General features: G+C 40.1%; 1 protein-coding gene across 1 annotated transcript in view; it reads left to right on the top strand.

Annotated features, from left to right (window-relative positions):
* Positions 1–5,788, top strand: part of Plek (pleckstrin) — a 39,364-nt gene extending 33,576 nt beyond the window's left edge. Inside the window, exon 10 of the mRNA XM_028777139.1 lies at positions 3,126–5,788. Within this exon, the coding sequence (XP_028632972.1) occupies positions 3,126–3,129 (4 nt within the window). The 3' untranslated portion in view covers positions 3,130–5,788. The remainder of the gene's footprint in view (positions 1–3,125) is intronic.
* Positions 5,789–14,305: the final 8,517 nt, after the last annotated feature.

A 14,305-nucleotide genomic window follows, 5' to 3' on the forward strand; every position in this document is an offset into this window, starting at 1 on the left:
TAAAATCCATGGTTTGCCAACAATAAGAAAACTTCTCCAAATATGTGACAAATCAATACACACATAAATAACTAAATACAAGAACATGTGTGGTGTGCCATCAGTCATTAGGGAAGTGCTAGCTGAGGTCACAGCAGGACATCACCATAGACTTGGGGGGCTTCATGAACCAACATAGAGTAAAATCCTGAGTTTCAACCAGGGAATGGAACACCTGAGCCTTTGCAGTGGTATAGTACAATGTTCTGGTAAAAGTACAGTGGTTTAGCCACTTTGAAGAACAGCCTGTGGGAAGACTTAAAGCGTTAGATATATACTATCTACTCCATTCCTTGATCCACATCCAAGAGAAATAACAGCACATGTTCATACAAAACTTTTATGTGTGTTCATCATTTGTAGTTGTCAGAACAAGGAAGATGATCCAGATATTTTTTTTAAAATATAGTAGTAAAAAAGTAAATCATATGTATTCATACAATGGCATACTTCACGCAATAAAGGAGTGAACTCTTTGTATGCACAATATGGGTAAATCACAGGACAAATAGGCTCAGCGAAAAGATATATATACTGTGTAATTGTAATGACGTGAGATTCTAGAAACTGCACACTAATCTATAGTGATAGAAAAGAGACCAGTGGGCATTTGGGCATGAGGAAGAGATGGAAAGAAGTGGGCAGAAGGAAGCACAAAGGAAGGAGAAATCGTTTGAGAGGGATAGAAACCTTTATTTAGAAGGTGACATTAGTGTCACAGGTACATAAGAATATCAGCACCTGCTAAGTTGTACATTGTAGATGCTATGTGTTGTGTGCCAGGAGGCTTTGCACAGTAGAGGCTCTCTATTTGGGTTCAGCAAGAGTAGTTGCTTTGTGAACCCTCCATGCCCCACTTGGCATTCTTTTGGGAGTGGTTTGGGGGGAAGGCAGCAGCATATATAGCCCCACCCCTCATCTTTGGTGTGGTAGGAAGTATCTGAGGGTTAGATGTGCACAAAACAGGGTGCTTTGGAAGTGTGGTGTTCAGCCTGAGATTTCTTGCTTTTGCAAGATTAATTCTCTGTTATAAAGACATTAGAGGATCTCCTTTACCTACTAAGGATTTTACTGTTATAGGGGCTGGTTATTTCTTTTACACAGGAAAGGACACAAAAGAATGAAGAAGGAGGGGGTGGTTTTCTGGGACTATATGTGTGGTTCAGTGATAAAATACTTTATATAGAGTGCAGGAGTCTGGGTTCAATTCTTGGCACCACCAAAACCAGTTACTTTTAAAGACAACCCATACCTGGTTGGCATTCTGTATTGTGAATTACTGATTTGTTCACCTTGCAAGTAGAGAGCAGAAACCAACTGTGACCTTACTCTTTGACATCCCATTGAACAACTACGTTTCTTTTTTTAGATTCTGCATCTTCAAGTCTGACAAATATAAGCAGAATGGTTAGACAGAAGCTCATTTTACCACCTTGTTCAGGGTCCAGTGTCATGTCAGAATGAAAGTGGCATGTCTCATGTCACTGTGAATCTTTCTTTTATTGTCAATGTCTTAACATACAAGGGAAGTAACACCTGGTTGTCTTATTTGTGGACTTCATTGGAGGCAGTGTAAAACTAGAGGACTCAGGGCCTAGTTTGTTCATTTATTTCTTGTCTCACTGACTGGCCTAGATGGCTGGCTGTGTATCTATCCGCTCACTGTGCTCTTTTTCCTTATCTGGCTGTGAAGAATAGACTGAAGAGGGTAAAAGCTGAAGCTAGAAATAAGGTGATGAATAATTCACTCCAAAAACAACATGGACTTAGACCAGACAAGGAAGCCTTGTATGTGAATGTTGTTCCATTTGGAAAACATATTGTTTGCAATCTCATTAATAGGACATACTAAGTAATGTAGGAAGGATAGGTAAGAAGAAAGACAAAGGAAGAGTGACACATATTACCCTGAATATTGGATAAAAAGTGGAACTGTTTGCTGAGGTAGGAAGATGTAGAGATTCAGAGTACCTAGTACATCTTACAAAGACTACCACCTATACATATTTCAAATGGGACTTCTTACATATGCAGGGCTACCTTGACTGGTCTAAGTCACTGTTGTTTCTTAAGCAAATTATTCATCTGTTTCTCATAATATTTCTATATAGAGTGGTAGCATTTAGGGCTGAGGGGCTAGCTTTCTTACATATGACATGCTTTGAGCCACTTAATTAGCAGGTAGGTTCAGAGAAATGGTAAGGAGCAAGTGAATGATGCCTCTTCTAGTGGAGAACTGAATATGTGTGGATCCAATGTAGGGATGTGCTGATTTTGAAGTCAGTAAGAGACATTTGTCATTTGGAGAATGGAAGCTGAGATCTCAGCAGAGAGGAATAAGATGTACTTATATACGGGTAATTAGAAAGCAATAGTGGAAATGCCCAGGTTCTGAGGTAAAATACAAGAATCTACTGGAGTCTTGTACTTGTTACTTATATTATATAGTTTTTCTCTTAGTCACATGTGTTTACAGCACCAATATGATGGCAGTTGCTATAATATACTGTGAATATAAGCCCCCAAATCAAGGATGCAAAATCAAGTTTCCCCAACTGCACTTTAATAGGAGCTAAATGACTTTGAGATCCTCCATGTTCTGATTGTGACACAGGCACAGACTTAAATGAGTACTGGGGAATGCTGTCCAAAATGATCAGCATTAATGTGTCAGGTGGCAAGCACACATATGGTAGAAATGCTGCATACTCACTCATGCATTTGGTAAACATATTCTTTTTTCAATGTTTATCTGTAGATTGTACTTGAAATATAACAATGCTGCATCTATGTGTGAGAGAACAGAGACGAAGCCAGTCTGCCTTCTTAAGAATCATGTGTCTTCCTTGGGGGGTTGGTATGGTTCTGGAGTTATCTTGTGAAATGAATAATTTGTTTTCAAGGGTAAGGATGATATAGTTTGTTTGGGCATTATTATTATTACTTGAGGAATGACAAGTTTCCTGAGATTTGCCAATAGCCATTTATATGATATGTATCTCCGACCAGGAGCCATGTCAATTATGTTGTTACAAGTGTTGTTTTATTTCAAATCACACTAAATCTTCTTTAATATGATTGTACAGATGAGGACATCAAGAATCATCAAGGTGAATCTGATTGGCCAAGATCCTATATCCTGGATAACAGAGATGGACTTCAAGGCCAGACATTGAACTTTTAGTTGGCATTCTGTTCTGTCCTCACCTTCCTCACATACTTTTGGGGTGTATCATTTTAATGTATTGTTTATTTAATATTCACTGTAGCAAGAGTTCTCAAGCCTTGTAGGTCTGTTCCCACAACCCCAACACTCAAAGAAAACAATATTGTGTCTGTATGACCTGCCACAGGAAGTCTGGAGACCTCACAGATAGTCCAGGAAGTCTCAAGGCTGGCGGAGGATGAGGCCTTTCATCCCTTTGTATTCTGAATTCTCACTCCTGTTTTTTTTCTCCTCAGCTGAATAAAACAATTATCATGATACTCCACACAACACAGAAGGCCTCAGCCTAATTGTGTGCTTTGCTCTTCCTCCCTTTGGCTCAATGTCATTTCTTCAGTATACAAGGATGTCAGCTGGGTCCTTAGAAAAGCTGAGCCTGAGATAGCCTGAGAGGAGTGAAAGAAACATATTAAGAAGGGGAAAGGATGATATTAAAACAGACAAATGTGAAAGGAACTAGAAATTAGGTGAGGAAACTAACATAAATCTAACAACAGGGTTGGCCTAGAAAGAATAGCAAGGGGCCATCTTCCCCTGACTGAGCAAGGTATCAGGTCCTCTGTCTTATGTGGTGAAGTGACCTAAAGTGACAATATTTTTATGGACTAATGAACAGTACTGTATGGTTTCTCTAATTACACAGAATCTTATAGGGAAAAAAGACTGAAAGATCAGAGACAAGGGACTCTTGGGAAGAAGCATAAGGACGGACATCTGGGAGTGGGTGTAAAGTATGAGGATGTATATGACATATTCTAAATCCCAGAAGCATCCATCCCCAAATCACTTGACCTGCAATCACCGCAGCCTTAGAGCAAAGGATAAATGAATGGGTGGCCGCAGTGGAAGCTATAGAGGCCACATACAGGAACAACAGCATTGGCTTCAACTTTCCAACCTTATTTAGCTATTGCCACCATGTGCTCATATGTCCAGCATGTGAGCAGTGAAGATGAATGCTGAACATTGTGTGGTATTCTTCAAGGGAATGAACAAGTTCTTTGATAAGTTGGCTATATTTCATTCTGAATGTTTTGTCCTTGCAAGAACAGATGCTGAATCTAGCTGTGGATTTCTCTTTCTTATTCAGAGTACTCTATTTATAGACAAAGGGTTCACATACTGTAATGTCTAGTTAGATAGTTATTGTAGTTGGGAGAAGGAAATAGATCCATTTTATGGGTCTAGCACATCCCTCAATCATATTTCCTTGAGCCTCTGCTTAGCTCACCAGTTACCAACTCTTAATTCATGTTAAGATCATCCTTCTTATATATTCATATTTCTGTGTTTAGACCAGAACCCTACCATTTAATGTCTGGATTCATTTCAAGAGCCTCCAAATGGGCTTCCATTCCACACAACTACACTCCAATCTACTCTCTATATTTATCACTAAACTCCACTAGAAACGAAGAACCCTTAAATATCTAATGTTGCTCATCTTCCAAACCTCAGCTCATCTCCAGCTGTCCCATTGCTTGTACCATAGAATCTAATGTTGGTGACCTTCAATGGTTAATAATGTCAACTTGACTAAACTGGGAGATGCTTAATGTGTAGGAGTTCAGTTTAGTGCAGATGTAAATATGTCTGTAGGGGGAATTTTACAAGATAATCAGTTCATGATAGCTCTAACCAAGTGAGTGGATAGTTTAATCCATTGGTAGATTCAAGACTATTGGGAGGAGGTAGACCTCTGCACGGTTGAGGAAGAAGGCCAATGTGGGTGTATCCTTGGAAAGTTATATCATGGTCACTTCTGTTATCACTCTGCAATGATTCCTCTCTGCCATAATGTGCCCTTCCCTGGTTCACCACACTCAGTGACCCCGGTGGACTAGAACTCTTAAATTTGTGATCTAAAAACAGCTCCTTTTTCTAAGTTGTTTCTGATGGCCATTTTTGTCACAGCATCAAACAGAGCAGATAAACTTGCACATAAACAAGGAGGTGTCCTTGTTTTGTCAAACATTAATTTTCATAAAATTCAGGAGTAAGATGGAAAACTTACTAAGATCTTATATTAAAACGAAAAAGTAAACAAATAGCTGAGCGGGCAAGAAGTGTCTACTGGTGCTGTAGGGACATGACTGGTAGGGGTGTAACCAATGGCTTTCTGATTTGATCTGACGCCCACTCCACAGAAGACAATTCATGTCTAGTACTATTGGTTAAATGCCCATGTATGGGGAGGACATAAGCCCTACCAGGGAGGCTGTTACTTTTGTTTTGTAAAATATACATGTTGTGCCCTTGAAAAGACCTCATCTCATGAGTCCCAAAGCTAAGAATGTCCTCAGACAAAATTCAATGCCTGCAATCCTTATAACCTATCTGATGTTTCTACCAACGAATTTGAAAAAAATGCCTTGACTTAGGACTTTGTTCTGTTACTGTGAAAATTCATGTAAGTGATACAACACTGTAGTAGGGTTTTTGGGAAACCTCAATCTTCATTCCCAAGCCCTGGTCACTCATATTTTGCTCTAGAATAAACTCTAAACTTTTATTCCTTTGAAAGTAAGAGTTGTCTTTTTTGTGTCAATGGTGTGGAAGCCCCTAATTCCTCTCCCTATGTACTACGCATGTCTCCATCTTGGTGTTCTTGAATAGAATCTTTTATAATAAACTGGCATTTGTACAGAAATCACTTTCTCAGTTTTGCAATACATTCTTTTGAGATTATGCCCTTAATTTGAGATCCTATATTAACTTGTGGTTTGTACCATAGCATAATGGTAGGACACAGGTGGTGTCTACAGAATGAGTTAATGTGAGGGCAATTCCCACACATTTGTTGTCAAAGCATTATATGTAAGCAGATATAAACACTTCTTTTTTATGGGTTATGAATTGGGAAGGTTAGGGAAAGAACTTCACATATTTTCTTCAGATTTACCTTGAAGTTGAATATAACTGTGAATTAATGTACAAAGGGCAAACATTCAAGCTGGTTACTTAAGATTAATTATATATTTTCTACAAAATTTATTGTATTAGTTTTCTGTTGCTCTTCTAAGAAATCACCACAGATTGTGGCTTACAATAATACAAATATATTATCTTATAGCTTTGGAAGTTTTAAGTCTAAATTGGGTCTCAGGGTGTGAGCAAGGCTACATTCTTTGAGGAACTGCTAGGGGAGAGTCCATTCCCTTACTTTTTAAGGTTTATAGAAACGAATCTCATTCCTTGGCTATAAAGTCCCCAAGATGGCCAGTCTTGGCTGTCAACTTGACTGGATATGGAATCAACAAAAATGCAAGCTTCTGGGCACTGTGTGGACTTTCTCCAGTAAAATTGTTTGAAATGTAAATATGGGTGGCACCTTCTAGTGGTAGCCCAGAAAAAAGTCATGGAAGAAAGAGCCTTTTGCCTGCTTGTTCTCACTCTTGTTGACAAGTCCATCTATCCCTATGCTGCTGCATTCCCTCATTGATAATAGAACCAGCTTCTTTGAGTTCCCAGTATAGCCTGAAGACCATTTGCTCTTCTGGAATCCTTCAGGACTTTCATGCCAGACTGGGATTGTTGAGACATCTATCCTTGTGGATTGGGTAATTACTGGATTATTGGCTGTGCCAGTATGAAGCAGTCATTGTTGGACTACCTGGATCTTATTGTATAGTTCAATCTGATAAATCCCTTCTAAATATCAATTCATTTTATCATTCCATTCTTCTAGAGAACCCAGCATTGTCACCTTCCAAGCCCACCTATGCCCCACTCCCAAGCAGTCCAGAACGCTCTGAGCACTCAATGGCTTTTTTAGTGCGAAGTTTCAAACACCTTCACGAGACTCCCAAAACCAACATGGTCAGGCCAGTCACAACAATATCATTCCTGGTACCAAATTTTGTCCTCATGAGGATTTTTATTGCACCATGACCAAAAGTCCCACTTTCACATCACAACGCACCATAGAAGGAAGTGAGGGCAGGAACTCATTTTCCCAGCTGAGGTTCCTCTTTCCAGATAAATCTTGTTTGTGTCAGGCTGACAAGAACTAACCATGACAAAGTTCTATCTATAGAAATGAGAGAGAAATAAAGGAGAACAAGTAGCAAACGTGTAGTTTTCCCTGCGTGCAGATGATGTGAGGTTTTATGTCAGAGTCTGTAAAGACTCCCTCAGAAACCTCCTAGAGCTGATCAATATGTTTCATAAAGTGACAGGAAAGAAGTGAAAATTAATGACAATCAGGAGCTTTCCAATATGCCAGTGATAGGCACACCAAGAAAAAAAAATATCGGGGAAACAATTGTAGTCACTTTAAAACATTTCCATTTCTCTTTAAAGAGGGAGGAGGAGGGGGGAGAAGAGGGAGGGGGAGGGGAAAGAAGAAGGAGGGGGAGGAGAGAGAAGAGAGAGTGGAGGAGGAGACAGAGAATGAATAACCTTGGAATAAACTTAAGCAAGAAGGCAAATGCCCTTTACAATAAAACCTTATAAAAGTTATTATTATTATGTGTGTGCCTTTTCCATGGTATGTGTGGCTCTCTAAACAAGACTCAAACAAGGAGGACATCAGTGGATTTGCTAATGTGTAGGGGGGACAAGCTTACAAGGCCTCAACTCTAGACAAAGAACTACGGTCAATCAAGCAATGTCGACAGTGGGCGACATAGTCTTCCCTGGGTAAGAGGACATCAGTTGGTTATCCAATACCAAATGGACAGTCCTAGAAGATGTACCTAGAGGAAATATTATACAGGCTGAGTGGGTTGTTACCTATATACAAATATACATGTATATATAACAACAGTTAAAGAAAAAAGGCCATGAGTTTTAAAGAAAAAAAGTGGGGAGGATATATGGGACAGTTTGGAAAGAGAAAAGGAAAGGAGAAAATTATGTAATTACAATCTCTAAAACTAAACTTAGTTTTTAAAGCCACACTAATTTGACCAGGAATCTTCCGATTGGTAGTTGCTATAAATACCTTGGCTAAGATATTCCTGTGGTATATTCACTTATAAGTGCAATTTTGGACACAGGTTTTTGTGACAACTGGAAGTTACTGCAGTAGTTTTATCAGGTAGTGTTTGCTATAAATGTTCAAAGTTACAATAGAAACATTTTAGTAATCAAAATATGACTACTACAAAATGAGAAAACTAAGGCAGACAGAAGGCCTGCTTTCCTAGAAAAGGAAAAGATTTTCTGAAAGGGACTAGTACCAAAATGCCACCTCTGATACCTGCCTCGTTGGTAGCTTCCCTCCATCTGGGAGAATAAAGCTATTTATACTTTTGAGAGAGTGTTTTCAATGTTTATCATTAAGTTTTTAAAAAAAATTATATGTCTGAACACAGTACCTTTTGCCTCACAGGGGATATCTTTAGGTATTATGGTTTCAGAATATTAGCAGCCCCTTCAGGAAACTCTTAACCTCTCTCTCCTTGCATTCATTTAGGTGGAAGAAAATGAACATTTTTGTTGTTGTTTGTATAGATGTTTAAAACCAGTCTTTGGATAAAGTATACTATTTCTCTATCTATACTACAAAAGTAAGGTGAAACAGTGAGCAAAACTTGTTATTATTATTATTGTATGTGTATTTGTGTGTGGGGGTGGGTGGTTTGTGTGTGGGTGTGTGAGTGAACACATGTGTCTGCACCTTGGCATGTGCAGAATCAGGGGAGGTGATTCACTCCTTCCATCTTTGTGTGTGGTGAGCACCTGTACCCGATGGTCCGTCTTGTGGAATCTGCGATGAAAACTTGAAAGCATCTGATGTTTTCTTCAGCAAACGTGGCTAGAAAGAGGAACACTGGGCCTTCATTCAAGCCCTTGGGGATTCAATTGAAATACTGCTCCCTCTGCTGGCAGCTTATTAAATACCATCTTCAAGTCGATGTCCAATGTGGTTTGGAGCCAGTGTTGAGGGCTAGGTTTTTGGAAGATCTTTTCATTTTTATTCTCTTCTGATTTAAAAGTAGAGGAGAAAAATGGATAAAGTTTATTTTTGCCCTAATGAAACATTTTTATAAATCTTTCCATATTTTTCATTTTTATTAATTATACAAAATAATGCTTTTTTATGACATTTCGTACACTATGTAGTACAAAACCCATCATCCTCAATATTTTATTATCATAGCAGGTGACAGGTGCTATGAAGGGGGAAATGGGAAAAACGAGGAGTACGGAGGGAGTGGGGGGAGGAGGGGGAAGGAAATAAGAGGGAGAGGGAGGAGTGAGGGATAAATTCTAGGGTACTTGAAAAAGCCATAGGGAAAAATACAAATAAATACAAATAATACTATGTACAAAATTACACATCACATCTCACAGAGAGAGAGAGAAGAGAAGAGAAGAGAAGAGAAGAGAAGAGAAGAGAAGAGAAGAGAAGAGAAGAGAAGAGAAGAGAAGAGAAGAAGAGCAAGTAAGCCAGTATGGGTGACTGAACAATATCTCAGTACCAGGAATAAAAACCTTCCTAGTTGTTGGTCAGGGAAGTCCAAGAGACTGCCAAATAATATGAGCAATATAGTTGTTTATTCTTGCCTTCTAGAATTTGAAGGTATGTACCTATTGCTGAAGACACCTCACAGTTTGCACATAAAACTTGAAGCTATTGAGCTGGAACAGACCCGGAAGCCCTCTCCCTCAGGACTAGCTCGTAAAGTGCTAGAAAGTACTATACGAGCTGCCAAGTGAGAAGGACATTCAAGAGTCCTACTCATCTGTGATGCTGATAAGTACAGTGACCAGCACAGCAAAGATATTCTATCTTCAGACGGCCCCTCCTTCAGTTTCTGTCCCTCACTTTGTCTCCATATTTGCTCCCTTGAGTATTTTGTTGCTCCTTCTAAGAAGGACCAAATCACCCCCACTTGGTCTTCCTTCTTCATGAGCTTCATGTGGCCTGTGAGTTGAATCTTGGGCATTTCAAGGTTCTGGGCTAATATCTAATAATCAGTGAGTGAATACCATGTGTGTTCTTTTGTGATTGGCTTACCTCACTCAGGATGATAATTTCTAGTTCCATCCATTTACCTAGGAACCTCTCGAATTCATTGTTTTTAATAGCTGAGTAATACTCCATTGTGTAAATGTACCACATTTTTTGAATCCATTCCTCAGTTGAAGGACATCTGGGTTCTTTCCAGCTCCTGGCTATTATAAATAAGGCTGCTATGAACATAGTTGAGCATATGTCCTTGTTATATGTTCGAGCATCTTCTGGGTATATGCCTAGGAGTGGTATAGCTGGATCCTCAGGTAATGCTATGTCCAATTTTCTGAGGAACCGCCAGACTGACTTCCAAAGTGGTTGTACCATCTTGCAGTCCCACCAACAATGGAGGAGTGTTCCTCTTTCTCCACACCCTTGCCAGCATCTACTATCACCTGAGTTTTTAATCTTAGCCATTCTGACTGGTGTGAGATGGAATCTCAGGGTTGTTTTTATTTGCATTTCCCTGACGACTAAGGATATTGTACATTTCTTTAGGTGCTTCTTGGCCATTCGAGTTTCCTCAGTTGAAAATTCTTTGTCCATTCCAACTGAGTATCCATCCCATGTGCAGTCACCAAAGGTAGATGCTGATGTGGAAATCAGGAAGTGCATGCTGATAAGAGCCTGATATAGATGTCTCCTCAGAGGTCTGCAAGAGTCTGACATATTCAGAGGCAGATGCTCACAACTAGCCATTGAACTGATCATGGGTTTCCCAATGGAGGAGTTAGAGTGAATACCATTGGAGCTGAAAGGGTTTGTGGTCCCATGAGGAGAGCAACAATACCAACCAATCACAGCTCCCAGGGTCTAAACCACCAGCGTGGGAGCACTTAGGGAGGGATCCATGGCTTCAGCTGTATGTGTAAGAGCGGAGGGCCCTGCTGGGCCTAGGTGGGAGAAGAGATCCTTGGCCTCATGAAGGCTGGATGCCCCAGGGGGTGGGAATTTGAGGGTGGGGAGGTGAGAGTGGGGGGGTAGGTAGGGGTACATCCGAAGAGAAGCAGGAGGAGGGGTGAGGGGATAGGGGGTTCCTGGGTGGGTGGGGGATGGGGTAAGGGGACAACATATGAAATGTAAATAAAACATCCAATAATAAAAAACAAAAAAAAATAAAAAAAGAAAAAATTTAAAAAAAGAAAAAAAAGATATTCTATCTTGGTGTTAACTAATAGTTTGATCCAAAAACAATTGGATTTTTGGCTTGCTTAATTACAGGGTACTCTGATACGGTAATCCTAGCCTACTAACCAGCATAGTCCATATAAGCAAGATTAAATGGACTCCGAAGTCGCATTTATATATTTATATGTATATATAACAAGAAACAGTGATTAAAGAAAAGAACAATTTAGATAATACACAAAAGCAGGAGGGCTCAGAGGTGGAAAGGGATGGGGGCAGGACAGGATATGCTAGAGGTTCAAAATTATCAAAGTGTGCTGTATGTATGAAATGTCAACAAAACTCCGTAGTTTACACAAATAATAAGCGCCAATAAAAATTAAAACAAAAAGGTGCAGCACTCTCCAACTAGGTAGGTAGGTGGATTCGAGACTGAGATAGGATGTCACCACGTAAGTAGCCATCTTCTGTCCCACGACGAGTGTGGAGCTGAGAGAGGAATGGACATGCGGCACAGTTTATCTTTTCAATTACTAGTACCCCTGTCATTTCTGCATTAACATAGGATAGAACATAACTCTCTTTTAGAGGTGAGGTTGCTAAATTAAATATAGGGATTCAGGTTAAAGTTGAGCTTCAAATAAAAAGAGAATATTTTAATGTGTCTCCCATACAACACAGCAGATATACTCACTAACCTATTTTTGTCATCTGTTTATAAAATATGACCACTCTGTTTGGACTTCTACTTGGTTTCATTTTTTTTCTGAATACTAGTTGAGCAGGAAGTTTAACTCACAGAAGAGCATTTATTGATTTCTGGTGATCAGTCATTGGTATTCTTCATACCGGAGGTATTAATGTCTTGTCAAATATGTAAGACCTGGTTCCACTCGTCTTCTGGGTAAAACTGGAGACCTGGCCATTGTGGCCCAGGCTCTAGAGGGCTGGAGGTCTGACTATCTGAGCTACCACCCAGGCTCAGATACAGGGCTTTAAGCTGGCCCATGCCAACATCTACCCTGGAACTGTTGGAGTGAGTGAAGGAGGTAGTTCCGCAGAACCAAAGCTGCAGGATCTCCATGACGAAGGGCGGCAACAGGATGTCTGAGAGGAGTCCCAGTGAGGATCCAGTGTAGCAGAAGCCAGAGGCTTCATACCAGACCAATGTCATGTCAATGAATAATAGTAAGGAAAGCTGTTTGAACAAAAGGCTATACTGTGGGACACACTGTGACACTAAAGCTTCTATGGTGAGATTATTTTATTTTAATTGTTTTAACTTTTGCTTCCCTTTGAAGGGAGGTTGCAAGGGTACAGAGAAGATATGGAAGGACTGGAAGATGAGAAGGATTGGGGGTGCCTGATGTGAAATTCACAAAGAATCAATAAAAAGTAAAAAAAAAAAAAAAAAGGTGCAAAACTTTTTTGGAGTTTTGTAGGGTGTTTACATCTGGAGCACCGTTGCAACCCTGTTCTTTACTTCTTGGAGACCTTTTGATATATCTTTATATTACCAAGTTTTGTCTGATTCTGTAAATATAACTATACATAGCTATAAACTCCCTTTTAGGACTGTCTTTGCTATACTTCAAAGGTTCTGATTATTTGTAGTTTTGTTTTCATTTGACTCTAGACATTTTTTTATTACCGTCTGATTTCTTTAACAATCTATTGAACATTTTAGAGTGTGTGGTCCAATCTCCAGGTATTGGTTAACTTTTATAGTTTTTATTACTATTGATTCTTTTTAAGATTCTTCAATTTAAACTGGTGGTAGCAGAAACAACAACAACAACAACAACAACAACAACAATGTCCCATGAGAAAAGAGGGGGAAGAAAAGAAAAGGAACAGTAATTCAGTTAACAAATTGAACCTGACTTTCCTGATGGTTCCAGCTAGGAGCCTAGTCAGCTGACCCATGATTTACTAGTGTCAGGATGTAGGGAAATGAGACCTTCCATGGAGAGGGAGGAAACACATTTCCAGAATAAAATAGACAAGGACAAGGAGCAAGGGTTGTTGCTCATGGGAGCCTGTGGAGGGTGTAGAAACAGGAGTTTTTCAGTTCTGTGGGATGAGAATCCATGCTGAACAGAACCTGCCTCTCTGCCCAGCTGTCTCCCACCATGGAGTGTGTGCTGCCAGCCTGGAATATGCTAACACAGAAAAAATCTGAGCTCCTCTTGAGAGGATAGGAACCATTTCAGTTTCAAGGTCCTGTTGCTACTTGAGGGTCCTGCAGCTTTGAGAGCAGAGGCTGTGGAGTCAGGATCCATTCAGGCAGATGAATCACAAACCCACTTATTCTCCAGCCGTTAGCATTTTGATGCCTTGGTACCCTAGTATGTGTCTTGGATGTTAACTAGGCAGACAAAAGAAGACAGGGAAGGCCAAGGGCTTTGTGTTGGGCCTGTTTATGCATGGAGCAGGGCAGAGTGGAGTGAATAAACAAATCTCTCTTTCAGTGGCAAAGACAGGATTCCAGCTTAGGTCCCTGAGACTTTGACAGAGAAAGGCAAGATGCATTAGGGAAGTGCCTGCATTAGGGAAGACGTAGGAAAATTCTACAGTGGAAATCTATGGAAGTATTTGGGAGAAGTAACAGTTCAGAAATACAGTCAGATAAAGATTCCAACTAAGGAATTAGACAGCACTGAGACAGCAGGTTGGTCCAGAGGATGAAGATCTAGGTCTCAGTAGTGGACAAGAGCCTGGGATTCTCTAGTGCTAGGAGGCCAGCAATGTTGTAACTCATTAAGAGAAAGAAAGCTGGTTTATAGCTTATAGAATGCCCCCAGGCCTAGGTACCAGTGGAGGGGACAGCTCCCAATTTCTGGGTCTCTGGAGAGCAGGCTTATTGTGGTTGTCCTCCCTGAAGACCACCAGCTTGGCGTCAGGAGGCCCCAAACCTTTCAGAGAACCACTACGGCTTCTCTGATACT

Source organism: Grammomys surdaster, unplaced genomic scaffold, assembly GCF_004785775.1.
Source record: "Grammomys surdaster isolate TR1022 unplaced genomic scaffold, NIH_TR_1.0 67, whole genome shotgun sequence".
Taxonomy (NCBI): Eukaryota; Metazoa; Chordata; class Mammalia; order Rodentia; family Muridae; genus Grammomys; species Grammomys surdaster.